General features: G+C 41.9%; 1 protein-coding gene across 1 annotated transcript in view; it reads right to left on the reverse strand.

Moving 5' to 3' along the window:
* The window catches only part of LOC311500312 (C-terminal-binding protein 2-like), a 66287-nt gene that overhangs the window by 41281 nt on the left and 5899 nt on the right, over positions 1-19107 (reverse strand). Inside the window, exon 2 of the mRNA XM_084561632.1 lies at positions 3419-3593. Within this exon, the coding sequence (XP_084417758.1) occupies positions 3419-3476 (58 nt within the window). The 5' untranslated portion in view covers positions 3477-3593. The remainder of the gene's footprint in view (positions 1-3418; positions 3594-19107) is intronic.

Consider the following 19107-nt stretch of genomic DNA (forward strand, 5'->3'; position numbering starts at 1 on the left):
GAGAAAACAAGGGGGGAATGGGAGAGTATGGGAACTGATGCTCACAACAGATGTTTGCCACAGTTCCCTTATTGCAGTTACACTCTTCTTGGCTCTTTATCAAACCTGAAACAGAAGGAACATTTGTCGCGTATACATTTTGGAAGCTGATATCTAAACTAAACAATGCTGTTGGGCTTAATAGAGAAATGAGCGTGGTAATTTGTAAAAGCAATTAAGACTGACTTAAATGATTGCTCTGGATTAGCAACAATTTTAACAATTAGCTGATTAATTATCAAACTTTTTCTCTTGATCTGTATTTTTAGCAGGGGTGAGCCACTTTCATTATTAATTGCCTTTGTTTCTGTTGCAATCTGTCAATCATTTACTAGAATACACTCATTGTTTAGTTCATAAAACGCTGGTAAATGGTTGAAAAATGGCAGCAACAATGAGCTTCCTGTTGGTACTAATCATCTCAACCCTAAGAAGTAGAACATTAGGGCAGCAAATGCCACATTTCTAAGTTGTCGAGGCTGTCATCTGCAAACCAGAAAACAAATCACAAGACACTATTGTGCGCAGCTCTGGGTGGTATGTCAGCTCAGCTTAAACTTCTCCGAGAGGATAATTTGGTCATTGATTAAATCAAGCCAAAGAAGCCACACGTTCCGTTCCCATTGTCTTACATGTGAATACTTTCTACTTTTCTTGTTTTCCATGATGTAATTTGAACATCTTTCGACTTCAGGAAGTCACCTTGGACTCTGGGAAAATGTGATGAGCTTGTTTCTCACGTTTCACAAGGCTAAATGATTAATGGATTAATCAAAAAATAAATAAACAATTAACAGGCACAGGACTTGCAGCTGTAGTTTGGATATTTCTTTGCGCCAATTTTAAACCCACAAAAATCCAACATGAAAGGCAAGGACAGTGATTCACTTCAGATCTGGTGAAACACCCACCGTTCCGGTAAAATCTGCATTCCAGCGCCGTGACTACTTTTGATGGGAGTCAACAGCCACACTCATTCCACCATTTCGAATTAGATTTAGGCCACAGGCGCAGCTCAGTTAGCCACTCATCACAATGAGTAAAGATGTAATCAATGCACTCCGCTGTGAAACAAGTATTGGATTGACACAGTTATCCTCAGAAGATAAATGGAGATTAGGGAGGCTGCTCTCGCCGTCTCGCCGAGTGCGGCCCACGACGGCGGCGCAATCACAATCACTGTGCAACGTTCTTGTTTTTGTCAATACACATGATATGAACTTTGATTTCTATTTCACGCCTCAGCCCCAACACTCTGTTTATAGATAATAGTGGGTGGCTTTGACATTATGGTGCAGAACACCCCATGCCTCTGGTTTTGAAATACCCTTTTTAAACGGCTGAGTAGATTTAATGCTACCGTGAAAATGGCATGATTCACCACCCTCTGATCTTTTAACTTCCCCGATGTGAATCACCCTTGTCTACACATTTTTTAAGAGCAGCTGTGGTGACTAATTGCTATAGAAATAGAAAAAAATAATAAAAAATCCCCCATTCGTGTTTTGGCAGAACGTTGTTGATAAGCAGATGAGACGTGACACTGCTGAAGATGTCTGAGGAACAAATGAGGCACATCAGAAAATATTGTTAGATCATGTTCAACATAGCGCCTCCTTAGAAAGTACAGTCATTCTTCTTGTGTAAGAAAAGGAGAAGAAAAAAGCGTGGGGAAATGTGTTTCCAAGCATGGACGGGTTTGTGGTTTGGAGAGGTTTGAGATGCCACATGTGGCTCTCATTCTGAGGGTGGAAACAGAAAGCATCACTGCTTCATTTAGGAATCTGTTAAATTGTGTTTCTCAATCTCAAAGGGATTTTTTTTTTTTTCTTCAAGAAATGAATAAAGAGGAAGGCCTCATTTTAGCGTGAAGTGCTTGGATGTTTCTAAGAATATCTATTCACCACTTCATGCATGCTATTGGAAAATCTTGTTTGACATTATATTATACAGTTCACTTTATGGGGAGAAAAAGGTTATATCACTGCACATTTATTTATTTATTTTTTTAACAAACACTATTATCCATTACCTCCGATATCATCACCAATTTTGTAGACCAGACAGTCTAATAAAGAGACAGACTGTGAGAAAGTAGCACCAACTGCAGTAAAAGAAGGATATGAAATAAGCAATTTCCAAGGAGGTGTAACTCATAATTTGGTCTGACAATCACTCAATCAGTTTGCCTTTAAAATGCCACAAACGCCTGTCACAATAATTATATCACAGAACCCGATGTGAGATATTTACAAAGCTCACTTTAACCAATTGTGTAAAAATACAAAAAATCCTGGAATCTGTCAATCAAATTTGCAACCACTTAGTTTGGTTGAACACAGACAAATTGGTGGTACCTGTAGTTAAGAATTAAACTCTTCTAAGGGCAAATTCACCACTTTTTAAATGGATATCTAATCAGCGTTGATCGGAATTTAAATCGATGAAGCAACAAATTCGACACAGCAACAACAACTGCCACAGGTGCACATTTACAAAAAGTGTTTTTGTTGTTCACACTATATCATCAGAGGCCAAAATGCTCTTTATATGTTCAAACCTACTTTCAAAATGTGGAAAGTTAACCCCAGGAATGCATTTTTTTTTTTCTTTTTTCACCAAGTCAGATGAAAGAAGCCTTAAGTGAGAGGCTGCACTGAGTTAAAGAGGAAAGGGTAACAGCAGCTAGAGGCTGCGTCCATGTTACAAAAATGAGAACAACAATACATAAGAATGCAACACGTTTGGACGCACACACTGAATAAACATTCAGATATTCAGTAGCACCTGTCGATGGCTAACTAAAAGAAATGTGTGAGGAAAAACACTGGGAAAGTTACTTTCTCGCAATTGTCAACACACACACACACACACACACACACACATATATATAGGAGCACAAATGCACACAAATCAATCCCACTCCCCACTATAATCAATCCCAGGGCTCTGAGGAGTGCTTCACTTTATTACAAACTCCCTACTTCTTCTCTCCAGCAATCTGGAAACATCAAACTCAAGCCTCATTCAGCCATCAACCCAACCTCCTCTACCCCCCCCCCATCCCACACGCACACACACACCATTTCGCTCAGCTAGACGGCCTTCAAACACGGAGCGTGGAGCCTCGGCTGGTCCCAAGGCTCCCTTTTGACACACACAAACACACTTATGCAAACGATCCCGCTGCCTTTTCAATGAGTTCGTAGCGGCGGGCTGAAGAGCTTTAAAACTTGTGGAAACTTGATTTCCATCTAACGGTGCCTTGTGCGCACACACAGAGACAAGAGCGGGCACCCAAACAATCAATTTTCAAGCACGCGGCCAGCTTCTTAAATCCGCATGTGAATATAAAGCGGGAAAAAGGATTCTCACTCACCCTCACAGATCCTGTCCAGTCGCTGGCGCTTCACTTTATGTTTGTCGACCAGAGCCATCCTGCCACAGCGTTGCTTCAAACGCTCTCTCCTCTCTCTTGACTGGTGTCCACCTCTCCTCCTTAAAGTCTCAAACGATCCCGTCCTCAAGGAAGTTAGATGGTTGATGATCTACGTCTGAAATTCAAGAAAACAGGGATAAAGATTTTAGCGGATTTTAAATTATTTATTCTTTTTTTCTTTTAAGGCAATGTCGTATCGCATAAATGGTGCCGTTTTACGTACTGTAATAGAGTTACACTGAAGCTAATTTACATCGGTTGTACCGCTGGGAGACCGCAATTAAAATACACAGTGCACACAATGACTGTACATCACACAACAGGGCAATGCACGTAATACTAAATTATGCAAAGCAGCTCATCACATACACCGTAATAAAATGTGTAAAAAGCCTACAAACTGAGTCAGTGGTCACACAGTTTGCGTAGGGTTTACTGTTGCACAGCTCAGCGCCAACTAATAATGATTTCCTGATTCACAAGCAGTGTCGTCTCACAGCTATCTCGCGCACAGCCTCACAGAGGGCTCTCCACTAGAGGGAGCCTCGCGTCAGAGAGCACGAGCTATTTAATTGAATTAAGAAATGTCACTTGTGCAACCGGGGCTCCCTAAATTGAGTAGAACACTGCATAAGCAGACAAACACTGAGTAAGTAAATGAGGCATTTTACCAATCATTTATGTGCAGTGACTGATGCTACTCTAAAGAGCAATCATCTAATTGGCTCCTGCCGAAGCCTGAGGGACATGGCACAGTTTTTTTTTTTTTTTTTTTGTGGGGAAAGGCAGACAAAGATAGACAGCGGATGGCCCAGGAATGCACACACACACACACACACCCAAAGACGCAAGATGACAAGCAGGGACGTAGGCTTCTACACACACGCACCACACACACACTAAGGGCAACGAGTCACACAGAGGAATGTGGGTCAGTTAGTCAGCAGACAGGAGGAGGTTGTATCAGCAGAATAAAGGCACAAAAGGGGGGTCGGTGGGAGGAAGAGGAAAGTACTAGAAAAACATCATCTAACAGGATGAGTACAGTGTGACACCATCCTCCTACATTTTAACTGTAAGTCTGTCAGCACTTTCACATTCAGAGCTCTACCTCTGTTTCTTTCCATATTCGCCTCAGGTCCTAATCCTAGAGTGGTGCACTTTCAGAACGGCTCTCACTTGACTATTTATAAGATGATAGATTGATATTTGTGCCGCAAAGGCAATTATAACCGGCGTGTTTTTTGCGGGGCGCTGGGAAAGCTAAACAACGGCTGAATGATGAATTCATTTTAATATGGCCAGCTGTTGGGGCAGGAGGTGGGAAGCGGTGCACTACAGCGAAAGTGGATTTAAAAAAGAAACACCACAGTAGGCGCTAAATCTGTGTGTCTTTCTTTAACCCGAACACATTTCAGCTTGCTTCACCAGTCAGCTGTGCTTCAGCTTCCCTCCTCCACATATAGAGGTATGCCTTCCTGCCAAAGAGCTGAAGTCCCACATGTGGGAGTCAGAGGAGAAGTAATTGAGCAAGAGGGAAAGCAGGAAACAGTCACTCAGAGGCGGGGGAGTCACACCGCCTTGTCTATGAATAGACTGGAGGAGACATGCATGGGCATCTCTGACTCGGTGCTGCATGAGCAGCGCTTCTATAGGTCACAAGTGCATCTGGCCATTTATTATAAACTCTCCTGATATAGACCTCACTTCACTGACAGCTGCCTCTGTTGACAAACCACTGCAACACAGGGTGCTTCGGTGATGCTGCAGCTAAAACAGGTGCCAGCAGAACAAATGTTGCATCACATTTAACGTGTGGCGGTCAAAGAACGAGACAAAGTGGTACGATCAGAGTTGACAGCGGGGAAATTTGGAACAGAAAGAAAAAAAATAAACTGGTTTTGGAGGAAAACAATGTCAACTTGAATTATATTATGGTGATGCAATCATAACGTCCACTGTTAACAGTGGATTAATGTATGATATACAGTATGGCAAAAAAGGACACATCAGATTGTCAGCGCATCAAAAAGATTCTTAAGGTGCATCGTGTGAGAGGCACTGAAATGATTTGTTGATTATTAAAATTGAAACCTTCACATTGCAAAACCTTACACAGCGGAAAACATTAGTTGGCAGGTTTCATAAGCCTGACAGTATTAGAACGATGTCATCCACCTCATATAATTTATTTCTACGGATGTAGTTTATTTCTTTTTTATATTCTTCATTACATATTGGGGATCCAACTAAGTAATATTTTAGGGTTATCACTTATCTGTAATGTAACACAGAACGTACAACCCCCCCCAAAAACCTCAACAACTATCGTCTACACTTAATATTATTTCAAACCTGACATTTCCGTCCTCACGCCTCCAATAATGGAAAAGAATGGTAAACCACACGTTCCTAGAAGAATGACCTGCTCAGCATTTTGAAAGCTACATACTTTACCAAAAACCCAGAGCTGTGGTGCACATGACTTCATTTCCATAAATTAATTCCAGAGGTCTGACTCATGTAAGGAGGAGATCCACTCCATTTCCAGAGGAAAAAAAAAAAAAAAAAAACTCCACTAAGCGGGTTGAAAAGTCAACAACAACTTTGAGCAGAGCTCTCAGCCAGAGAAGTGCCAGAGAGGAAGTACAGTTATCCTGCAGCCCTCAGCACCGTCACTGCCGGACTGTTATTTGACTAAGTGCTGTTATGTAACTTAACAATAAGGGGATTGACCTGAGAGAAAATATGTTCTCAGAGTTGGGGGAGAAGAAGAGAAAAAGTGGAGAAAAAGTCACACACTCAACAGACATGCAAATGGCAGATATACACAACTCCTGGGACTGTCTGTCTCAGAGGGGAGAGGACTCGCACGACCCAACACACACGGCACTGTGTTAGTTGTGGCTGGGTTGTCATGTTCACAGGTTCCCTGGCAAGCCTGTGAACATTACCAAGTTAGATCGTGACCAGAGTAACTGTAGCCTGATCTGAGGAGTGATGCAAACCTTACAGTATTCTTGGTAACACACTTAAGAATTTAGTTTTTGGAGTTTTCATCTTTCATGGACCGTGACTTTGACTTTGTGAGCTGTGAAACATATTTTAACAATATATAAAATTCAGACTTTTATGAGCTATTGTACAATGTATGACTAAGACAACTGACATTTGGTACACACTATTTCTGCGAAATAGCCAATCTGCAAACGGTGCTTTGTAATTACATCCTGCCTTTCTACTTGGATGCATTTCATGCACTGCTGGACTCTCTGCTATGACTGCAACTCGCAGTATGCCACAATGCCCGAATGAGGCAATATCGAAAGTACATGTATTGTTAGGTCGAGAAGAATAGCATACTACACCAATCAGGCATAACATTATGACTAGTATTGTGTAGGTCTCCCTCGTGCCTAAAAACAGTTGTGACTCATCAGAGAATGGACATGGGTCTTCTGAGGGTGTCCTGTGGTGTCTGGCAACAGAATGTTTTTTAGTGGGGGAATTTGGGTCCTATGGGTTGAGGGGAGGGGCCTCTGTGGATCATCCCACAGATACTTGATCAGTTTGGGATCTCGTGAATTTTGAGGCCAGGTCAACACCTTGTGCTGTTTTTTATGGTTTTTTTTTTCAGTTGTTCCTTAACCGTTTTTGTGTGTGTGTCTGTGTCAGACTGCATCCTGCTGGGGATGGCTGCTGCCATCAAGGAGTGTCATTGCTATGGGGTGGGGGTGCCTGGTCTGGTCTAGGTGGGTGGTACATGTCCCTGCCCTACATATACCAGACAAGTATTTACTATTTTTAACGAGATTTTAAAGTCACTTTCAAAAAAACCAAAGTAATAATGTAATTATGAGTTTAACTTTCAAGTATAAATACCGAAATGAGAAAAATAGAATAGCTTGTCATCCGTACAAGTAGATATTCCCTATTTGTTCAAATTACCTGAAGTCTAGAGCTAAAACAATTAGCCTAATAAGGCTTAAATCCCAGGTGACAGTTGCAACTGCTAACAGACACGCATGTTTGAGGACTGTGACAGTTTTTAGTGTCAGGCTGCAATACTTCTGGGTAATGAAGCCTTTTAAACTTCACAGAAATTTAGACACATGGTCTTTATAGAAATTCACAAGGTTGCAGGTTTGAGGTGCAGTTGCCTTGTAAAGGTTTTACTCAGCTGCTAGTATGAACAAATCATTTCAATGCCACTCACACAATGGACCTCAACAATAGCTATTTAGAAGCACTTTAACTGTGGATAAATTTGAGCCACAGTGCTGAGAGTTCATTAAGAGTTTTACAACGGTTGGGAAATGTGCAGATGTACGCCGCATGATACAGATTACAGACACAAATGCAAGTAAAACCTTTGTCAAAATGCCACAAAAAAAAAAGTCTGAGTGCCTCGCGGGGAGTTGCATTTTGCAACTGTTGCGTCACTCCACAAGGTTATGAATTCATACCGCACTTCTCCATCTGACAGCCCTGTACATCAAGAAATTTCACAAGCAGAAAGAGCCACTTTCTCACTGTAGAAACAAATCTCTCTTTCAGCTCTTTGTGTTCCATCTCTTTCACTTGTGCTCAATCTTTTCTACTCCTTTTGTAAAGTAATATAAAGGCAGCACAGGAGATCTTGTTTAGGTTGCACCAAAACCACGGACAGAGTGAAAGTGAAATGGTGAAAGAGGTCCATTTCTGACTGAGGCTACCTCTCAGAGGAGGCCTCTTGCCAGATTAAGAAACCTGTGGGTTTGATTGAAGGTGAAAAGGCAGAGAGTGAAGTAAAGCTACAGCTTTGACTTTGTCATAACATGTGTTCGACTTGAGTGATCTGTGGAGGCGTTTACTACAAGAGGGAGTTCTCGTCTTGATAAAAAGAACATCTTGCTCCTTCTTTTTTTAGATCTTCAACCGAGCTTCGAGTCCCTGACCTCAGTGAACTAGTTTAACTATGTGAACTTGATGATGAACAGCCCACAAAAAAAGGGACTGAGCTGCACAAGTATGGGTTTGTAGTCAAAGCCTGACACAAGCTGAAGGGAAGCCTGGTGGCCTTTAGATAAATCTTAAAAAAGCCTTTTTAACTTGTGAAGCTTATAAAAACACTTCTTTCCTCTGGCAATAATCTAAAAATCTGTCAGTTAGATTTTTTCCCATCTCCTTCTTTTTAAATATATATATTTATTTAAAGCTGATTTTTTTCTCTACATGTGTCAGACTTACTTCACACATCGTCCTTTTGAAGAAAAAGTTTGACATTTAGGAAATATCTTATTTTTTTAAATGAGTTTGTACCGCATAAGAAGCCCCAACCTTGCACCTAACCCGGATCTGTTTGAGTTAAGAGACCACTGAATGTTAATGAGATTCAACAAGAAGTGAAAAAAAGACTGAAGAAAAAAACTTTGGCACTACAAAGTGGGCGGGTACCAAGTTGGATTAATCTCAACCGCTGCTAGGAGAAGTGAATAACACTGACCATCTTGTCACAATACAGTGTTCTGCTGAGAAACGTTTGGACCTGGCATTCGTGTGGATGTTGCTTAGACATGTACCACCCACCTAGACCAGACCAGGCACCCCCACCCCATGGCAATGACACTCCTTGTTGGCTGCAGCAGCCATCCCCAGCAGGATGCAGCCTGACACAGACACACAAAAACGGTTTAAGAACAACTAAAAAAAACATGGAAAACAGCACAACCTGGCCTCCAAATTCACTAGAATTGACCAGGAATGTGGTCATAATGTTATGCCTGTTCGGTGTATACGCAAACACAGAGTTCTCTAAACGTTTACTTCGGATCCTACCACAGAACTCACCACGCCAATAATGCACTTGCAACATCGGATCAGCAGCGGCAGCACTGATGTTGAGACAGCTCTATCCATACACTAGCAATGTTTTTACGTTCTGCTCGCTTCACTAAGAAACATTCGAAGCGGGGCGTATACAAGAGCGTCAGCAAGAAGACGATGGTTCCCCGCTATCCTTCAAGTTTCTAATAATGTGTTGGACGGTTCTTAACCCAATTTTAGTAGTTTCTTCAATCTCCTTAGATGTTTTCTCTGCTTGATGCATGCCAATGATTTGACCTTTCTCAAACAGACCAACATCTTTTCCATGACCACAGGATGTGTCTTTAGACATGGTTGTTTAAGAAATGAGAAGCTACTCATTGCATCAGTTGGGGTTAAATAACTTGTTGCCAGCTGAAAGATAATCACCCATGCAGTAATTATCCAATAGGAGGCTCGTACCCATTTGCTCAGTGAAATCTAGGTGGTGACTTTTTGTTTTGGCTAGGCAGTGTATAATGTGTTTAGATGCCAAGCTAAATGTTGGCTCTACAGAACACACATGATTGTAGCATCCATCTTCTCAAGAAAGCAAGAAATCAGATTTTCCATGACGTTGACGTATTCCTTTAATAACTGAATGAATGTGGTTTAGAAACCAGGGCTATTGGAGGTCCCATTTCTAGACACTAGCTGCTTTGAATCTCATCAATGCAGCATGTCAGAGAGCACCAGTACTCTACAGTCAACTTTTTGATGAAGGATTGTGTAGCAGCTACCTAAAGTGACTGCTTAAGAGACTATGATTTATGTCCCCGAAAGTGCAAGGTAGCAGAAAAAAAAAAAAAAGAGGCAGAGAGGGAAGGGTAGTTAAGGTTTCTCTTCTCTCATTAATCGGATAGTTGGGGCACTGAGGGGAGCGTAAAGCTGTCACTCAGGCCGTTGATTTACACCTTCCACGTCCCTGCCAACCTCCTTCTTCCTCTCCATCTAAATACACCAGTTACCGACAATTACAGCCCTCCTCACTCTACCGCTCCATCATCATCACAATCGCCCAAGTCTCTCAGTCCATCTGGGCCTCTTCTTGTATCCTTTTCCCTCATTTTGCATGTCCTGTCAGCCTCTGGCAGACGGAGTCCTTTTCATTTCCCATTTCTCCTTTACATCGCCTTTCCTCTGAACCATTTTCCCATCGTCCCCTCGTCCTCCCTCCTCTCACATTCTCTCCATCTTTCTCTCCTCTCAGCCCTAAATGAAATGGGGCTGCAGCAGTACTAACTGCTGACTTGGGCTAATGCACAATTTTGTAATAATGCCTATTCGTTTAAGTCACCCAGGAAACGCATAATGGTGACATTATTGTGCACGGAGGCCTGTTAGCCTAACCCATTGAGGCTTTCAGCGTGGCCTGCATTCCTCCTCTCTCCAGCTCCTTACATCTAATGAACTAAAACAGTCTGGCATGAAAAGTCCACGGTCATAATTGGCTATTTATTTTTTTCACAGCAGCATACTCCACATTTGAAATAAGCATTGCAAACATGTCTCTAAATATGATGCCTGGGCTTTTTCTATTTTACGTGAATACATACTGAAAACATATCTACTGAAGAGCATGTATACAGTACATGTAAAAGCACACACACAAGCAATTGCAACAAAACCTCTGGCAGGTAAAAGGCTCAGTCCAAGATCCCTTTATGGGATAATCTCTTCAACATGATGACCTCAGAACATGCAAGGGACAAAGGTAAGTGCTGCAAGCTAAACTACACACATACTGTTCTTATATCTAAGAGCAAGGCATTGTGAGATTTGGACCAGATTCTCTTTAAGATCCCTCTGGGACTACTGAATGAGATCAACGTCCCTGGTGAGGAATGCTATAAATGAAAATGAAAGCAAATGAAGGACCTTATGCTCATGCTGTCATTGCTCAAAAATAACCTGCTGAAATAATATTTGAAACAGAGGTGTTTTTTTAAGACTCTGGACTTGAAAATACATGTTTTAATGTTTGATAAATACTTCACACATAATCAGTTTGCTTCAGTTAGAACAAACTGTAGTGAATTCTGCCCAGTTGACCAGCTGAGTTAGGGTGTAAGACTAATGAAAGTCAGATTCATGTTATAATTAATCTCTATAAACAGACATCTGCAAGCAAATTTGCAGAATCTGCAGGCAAGGGACGGGACTTCGGCAGCTTTCCTGTTTCTGTTTGAGCAAGATTTAGTAGAACGCAGGTAAACAGTCTGTGAGGCAGACACTCTGTCATACCATGTCAGCACAAAAGCTAACACGTTGGGTTTGTCGAGTAAATACCTCAAATAAAGCTGTTGTAATGGCTTACAAGTGTTAACTGAGTGTAAACTGTATCGCCCTAGACGTTGCCCCTTAACTGGAACTCCATTCTCTCATTTCAAGTTGGTAATCGAACTAAGAACAATGACCAGAACATGAAGACAGTCTTGAAGCTGAGATCATATGCTGGCTACGGCGCAAGCCGCAAAATACTGGCTGTTATCGGAGTCAAAATTCAAATGTTTAACCACAATTTGGACCTGAAACAGTTATTCATTCATTCATTCATTCATTTTCTGGAGGCTGCGGGGGGCAACAAGTTATTTAACCCCAACTGATGCAATCAGTAGCTTCTCATTTCTTAAACAACCATGTCGAAAGACACATCCTGTGGTCGTGGAAAATATGTTAGTCTGTTTGAGAAGGGTCAAACTATTGGCATGCATCAAGCAGAGAAAACATCTAAGGAGATTGTAGAAACTACTAAAATTAGCTTAAGAACTGTCCAACGCATTACTAGAAAATGGAAGGATAGTGGGGAACCACCGCATCAGGGTAAGAAGAGAGGCAGATGAAGTGATGCACCCATCATGCCTAGTGCCTACTGTACAAGCCTGTGGGGGCAGTGCTATGATCTGGGGTTGCTGCAGTTGCTCAGGTCTAGGTTCGTCAACATTATGTGCCCAAAGAATGAGGTCAGCTGACTACATGAATATACTGAATGACCAGGTTATTCCATCAATGGGATTTTTTTCTTCCCTGATGGCACGGGCATATTCCAAGATGACAATGCCAGGATTCATGGGGCTCAAATTGTGAAAGAGTGGTTCAGGGAGCATGAGACATCATTTTCACACATGGATTGGCCACCACAGAGTCCAGACCTTAACCCCACTGAGAATCTTTGGGATGTGCTGGAGAAGGCTTTGCGCAGTGGTCAGACTCTCCCATCATCAATACAAGATCTTGGTGAAAAATGAATGTAGCACAGGATGGAAATAAATCTGGTGACATTGCAGAAGCTTATTGAAACAATGACACAGCGAATTCATGCTGTAATCAAAGCTAAAGGCGATCCATTGACCTTTTTTTGTTTGGGTGGCGACTTATTTTTTTGGCCAGGCAGTGTAAATTGTTCAGCTGGAAGAAGTAAAATCAAAATTAATTTTGATTGTTTTGGCCACGTTTAAGCTAAAGTGGTAGTTTGTCTTTTTAACTACAAGGTTTCTCAGACAATTTGAAGACGTCTTCATTGGCACCAGGAAAGTCTAGACGCCATTTCCACAGTTTCCCCTCATTTTATACACTAAATTAAATCATCAATCAGTCATTAAATCCACCTTGTGGCTGTTAACTGAGAAAAGCAAACTAAAAGCAATATGAAATGAAGTGTATGCTCATAATTTATCACTACAATGAGGATGAGAGTGCAGGGATTTCCCATGATCAATTGAATCAGAATGAAAAACAGCAGTGCGCAACATGAATGTGTAAGTTCCTCATTAGAAAAAAGTAAAAACCCACACAGTGACTATACCCTCTGCAATATCAATTCACACCGCCCGTTTTTCATGCTGTTTGTCATAATTCATAAAACAAGGGTGAGCAGCTGTCCAGTCCAACAATTTGCTGTCAGATGGTTAAACTGTCCAATCAGTGACTATGGTGTGAGCACCAAACAGATCACAGCAAGAAAGGTAATAATGTATCAATGTGAACGCAACCTCAAAGACACATACCATTAACATTTCCCTCGCTTCCCTGAACCTATAATGACATGCGTACATATGTGCATGGGTGGATTTAGTTAATTCCTGAGGAACACCAGGGAGCAGAGCCTCTGAAGTCAGTGCCATGACTTCCTCCAAAGGGTAAACAATGTCTCAGTGAGCAGAGAACAGTCTTTTGGAAAAAAAACAACTCTTGCCAGTGATGCAGTGTAATCTGCAGACTGTGTGAAACTCTAATCAGATGGTGTCCCCGCCGTCTCACCTTGTCTTCCTCGGCTCTTTAGCACCTTTCCATTCCTCAGCTAACAGTTCATTAACACAAAGCAAAAAACAGACACCTTATCGTTTAGCACAAGTCTAAACAATTTACATCCATTTACTGCAAATATCTAACCCCATGCTTGCGGATTTCTTACACCTCTCCTGAGTGAAATGGTAAAACCATTTAGCTGTAACATGATAGAAACCCCAAGGAAGGAGGAAAGATAAGCGGCAAAAATGCAATTATATTTTAGGGCTATAGAATGATTATGCATTAGGGAGATAGCCCTTCAAATTAAATGGAAAAAAAATGATTGTTGGAACATAGCCAATCTCTTTAAAACTCCTTCAACCAAAGGCTGATTGATGAATGAAGATGCAAGAGTCCCATTTGAGAAGTAAATTTAGGATTCTCAAAGAAACACCAAGCGTAACTAATAAGGAGAGACTATAAAAATGACTGCTTCTGGGCCTGAAAAGCAAAGGGATCGCTCGTGAAGTCAAACACAGGAGGAGAAGGAAGGAGTATCTTTTCCATGTTCCTGGGATCACAACATTAGTGAGAGAATTCAGTCTCCATGTAATATGTCATTGTAAATCTTTTCCACGTAATCCCTTCAGAGTAGTTTTAGCCTCATTAGTTACACACTCATACATTTTTGCGTGTTGAGGCTGGCCAGTGCCAATTTTAATTGTTGAACTTGATGATCTGTCTTTTTCTCCCAATTATCTACTGAGCACCTGATGCGTATGCAACAACTGTAAAAGCAATTAAACTGCAGATTAACGTCAGAGATGAGTTCAAGATGTGAGAGCGAACGCTCATATTTTGAACTGATTTACCCACTTCTAGGGAAGTATGCCATGATACAGAAATGTAACCCCCGCTGTTAGAGAGCTTCTTTAACCCTCATTTATATAGAGTACTGCTAATTTATCAAGCTTGTGTAACACCACTCCAGATCATAATGGTTTGGAAATAAACATATTCTAACACAAAAGTTTTGGTTTCAGTGCAACAGATAAAATAGATTAGATTTACTAATGCAAACCAAGTTCAGAGATTGCTTGTATTTATGCAAATGAAAAATTGTTTCTCAACGTTTTAACACAAACTAACTAACACAGACACATTATTTATTCACACAAAGGCCTTTTTGGATCTTTTGGAGGTTTGCAGATTTTCTACTCCACATTTTGCACAAAAGGAAGCAAATGTTGCTGTGCTCCGACTCCAAGAGAAACAAAAAGCACACAGCACGTATTTGTTCGGTTTATTAAGTGGCTAGGAGGAGACTAGCAGCCATGTGGCGTCGAGAGACTATAAAATGTTGTAGCGATAAAATGGGAATTAACTTTTGGCAATGTGAAGTGGGCGGGTAAAAAGCTGAACTAATCTAAACTTTGACACGAGGGAGCAACTGACTGATACAAACACAGAGCGCCCTAAACGTTTCCCGCAAGGAAACGCTGTCCACGACTGTGGTTCCCACCACCAAATTCACAATGCTGATAGGGGGGTTGGAGCATCGGGTGAACCCAGATAAAGCGGTGACAGCAAGCAGCTAGCTTGGTCTTGTAATCCTGACAGCTAGCTCCATCCATACACTTATCAATATTTAGCTAACATATGTGTGACTAACAAATCACTTTGTACGTGGACAGCAAAAAAATCCGAAAGCTTTCTAGTTAGGAGTTTTTATTGGCATGTACATGTGCTTACATTTCAAGATGGTATTTTGTAATTAATTAATTAATTAATAAAAATGTGATTTTATAGAAATCTTTGATTATGGTTTGCCTTCAGACTTCTTACATGACTGGCAATGATTATTTCAACTCTTTCCAGCATGCTAGCTTAATGACACTCAACAACCTTTTTACACATATGACAATCACAACAAAAGGATTCCTCTAAGTCGCCAAACTGCGAGCTGAATATCTTGGAGTGTGTTATCAAGGTCCAGGGGCTTCAGTGGTGTGAGCCATGTGGGCTGCTTGGGGGAGGCATTCAGCTCTGATAGCAAGAGGTCAACTGAATCAGGTACAGTATTAATATATGCCTAACAATACACGGTCAAAAAGCATCCTGTCAGGTTCTTAACGATAAAGTACAAACAAGGTAACTAGAGTGTAAGTTAGTGGAGTAAATGGGGTCAAGGAAAGGCCAAGTTTGCCCCAGAGGCCAACTTGCTGGGAGCTGAACGCCACTGACCTAGATTAATACCAACCGCAGCAGCACCAGGACTATTAAACACACCCCGGTTTCCTGTATCCTGCCTTTCTGTCTGTGTGTGAAATGATTCCATCTGTCAGTCTCAGCTGGGCTGTGAGAACACTGCTGAACGCTGCTGCGCCCCACCTCCGCCTCCCACCCCTCCACCAACGCACAGAAACGCACACCAAAAAATACAGAATTGTCGGCTGAGAAATGGGGCCAAGGTGGGTGTCTGGCTGCATCCTGCCTCCAGGGAAAACGGGGGGGGGGGGGGGGGTGTCTGAGAAACTCTGTCCAGCACGAAAGGCTGGACGATAGGGAGAGAGACACAACACTGTGGTCATGCTGGCATTCAGCAAACCATCATATGAAGGAGTGTTCATTTACGAGGCCTGTAATTCCAGCCATTACTACTAACAGCACTGAACATTTTGTGTCAGTACAATTTGAAAAGACCTCTTTTCAATGACAGCAGGTTTTGTCTCCATTCCTGATGAGTGCCATACTCGTCTCTTTTCAACCTCCTTGCTGTATTACTAACTTGCTTATAGCAAGGCCAGTTTATCATCGCACACATGTGTACGCTTTTCTGTCTGCGCGCAGGTATGTGTGCGTCCGTACGTGTGCATCAGTCAGGCTTATTACATTGGCATGCCCCCGTGTCCAAGGACAGCAGCTGGTATTCAATAGATACCGAACAGAGGAAACACAGACTGCCAGCACACCCCTCAGCCACCTGTGAGCAAGAGCACACAGAGATGAAACTGAGGGAAAAGAGATAAGACAAGGGCACTGACAGATTAGGAGGCATGACAGATATTCAGAGGAAAATAAAGGCGAGAGAGCTTAGCGGCAGAGGGGGGGAAAAGTAAAGAAGAGAAAGGTCAGGGATGAGGTTTAACGAGGACGGTGAAAAGACGCGGACAAGTGGGTGAAAAGAGGAACGAAAAAAATGTGTTCTTTGAAATATTTCTACGGTCCAAACTTCTCCGGAGGCATCATCATCTCAGTTTGCTGTGCGTACACTGTCCTAGTCAAAACGAGAAAGAAGCTTTCTTAAAATGAACTAGCGAAATTGTGGAAGGTAAAATGACTGGTAACTAGAATTCACACTGTGTTTCCACTGCAGCACTTGCTGCACGCCTGAACGGGCTGATACATAAAACTTCTCACTTTATTGAAATTTGACTCTGCTGCTTTTTTTAAACAGCGGGTTCAATACAGCTGTAGGTAAAACACAGAGCTCATGCATCAGCAAAAACCCTGACAAGGCAATACCAATGAACTGTAGCTGTGCTATTTTATTAATGCACTCCCCTGTCTCCTGCTGGCACAAAACTTAATTATTGGAAAAATGCTTGCCAGCTAAAAAGATGTTGGAAACTGGATAAATTAAAAGTAGCTTTTAGTCCGGGAACAAAATCCTGTTCAGTAAGTTGTGTCTTGATGTTTTATATACAGTATATATAATATGTAAAGAACATAAAGATGCAGCATCAACATATATAATGCTTTCACATAGAGTCTGCCAAAACTGCCTCCAAATACACCTATTTCCAGCCTCGCACGGAGCCTTGAGTGGAACATTCACAGAATAGGAGGGACCCTCTCAGGCTTCTCTGGGGCTCAGTGAAACATTAACCCAGAGTAAATCCTTTTTGTTCAGGACCAGGAATCAAACATCTCCATACGGGTGAAAATCAAATACGTCTTTGTGCGAACAAGCTGCAGAGTTGAAAAGCCAACTATCCCACTGAGCTTCTCAGCAGCAGCAAATCAAAGAATTAGCCTCAGGCTCACCAAACATTGGTAATATCCATATTCATAATGGAGATAGCTAAGGTGATAAAACTGCACCGCGCTGCTCGGCTCGCTTACTTCGTCAACACTTCCATAACTGCAAGCAATGGGAATGCCACCTTTCAGCAGACGCAAGTGAGGAGAAACGGGGTGACAGCTTTCCCTGTTTAGCCCTCTGTGCAGCAACAAGTAGATAAGTGCTTCTGTGTGACGTTGTGTAAGCCGTGTGTGCGTTTTAGCGCTGATGCTGTGCAGCAGCGGTCCATGCTGATGACCAGTGCACGTTTAAATCAAAGAAAAGTGCAGGCTCTCACTTAACAGTGTGGTTTGGGAGTCAAATGGTTTCGTGGATACCAGCCAGATTTTCCCATTTGGACTCCTGCCAGTATTTATGCAAGCAAAGAGGCTGTTAGATGCATGACTACAAGTATGTAGACAGTTTTAACCTGGGCTGGGTTGTCCTCTTGGCTTAATGGCCCAGTTACACCAGTGTTAAAAGTGTAATTTCACCGTAAACTCCGTTCACTTCAACGTAGCATGTTCACTTATGAGGTAAACAGGACGTCTCGGGAGCACTGTCTTCTGACTGAGTCCAAATTAAAAGAAGCAATCCAGAGAAGCTTCACAAAAGATAAATGATTTGCAGAGAGTTACGAGCCAACAAGTCAGAGAGCTTTTATTTCTCTTAGATAACTCTTTACTGACTGAAACTATACAGGACTGACAACTAATTCCACGAGGGAATCTTTTGTGAATGGCAGCTCAAGCGTGTTCCCATGTGTTCCCATATTGCTAGCGTGTTAGCAGTTAGCTCGCCGCATGCAGTAGCTTGGGGCGTTGAGTTAGTTGAACCGAAAATTGATTTTGAAAATTAATTGTGTTGTGCCACTGAGTCACAACGGTCTATGCAATTTCCATCAAGCATCATCATATCATATTATAATATTTTATGACACTGGTACATTTTACACAGAGATTACCACATCTGCGCCTGTGTCCACAAAACATATAACCTAGAGAACAAACACGAATACAAGACCAAATACTACACAAGCAGGTCAAAGTCCAGGGAGATCTATGGCTGCTAACAAAACAAGGACCCGATGCCTCACTACAGGGCTGCCCAGCCAATACCCCAGGGGCCCTGTCTCTTCGGACCGGGGGCCCTATTCTGTTGCAAACCATCAGCAAACTCATAAAACAAGCTTTATCTGCATCATAACCATTGCAGCAACACACCACAGATGCCTGATTTTTCAAAAACAGGTCTCCCTCCTGGTTTTTATTTCTGGGTATAAGCCTATTCTTTGAGCTCGTGTGTTGAGATAATCTCCACGCTGCCATAAAGAAACAATGTGATCCATTATTTAAAAAAAAGGAAAAGAACTTAAGACTCCACATAATCAGCTGATAAAACAAGCTGATGCACCTTCCACTGCTATTAGAAGTAGCACTCAGACAGCGTGAATGCGTACTGAAAGTGTACATACCGCACTACCCCAGATTGA

The sequence above is a fragment of the Chelon labrosus genome, assembly GCF_963514085.1.
Source record: "Chelon labrosus genome assembly, chromosome: 15".
Classification (NCBI taxonomy): Eukaryota; Metazoa; Chordata; class Actinopteri; order Mugiliformes; family Mugilidae; genus Chelon; species Chelon labrosus.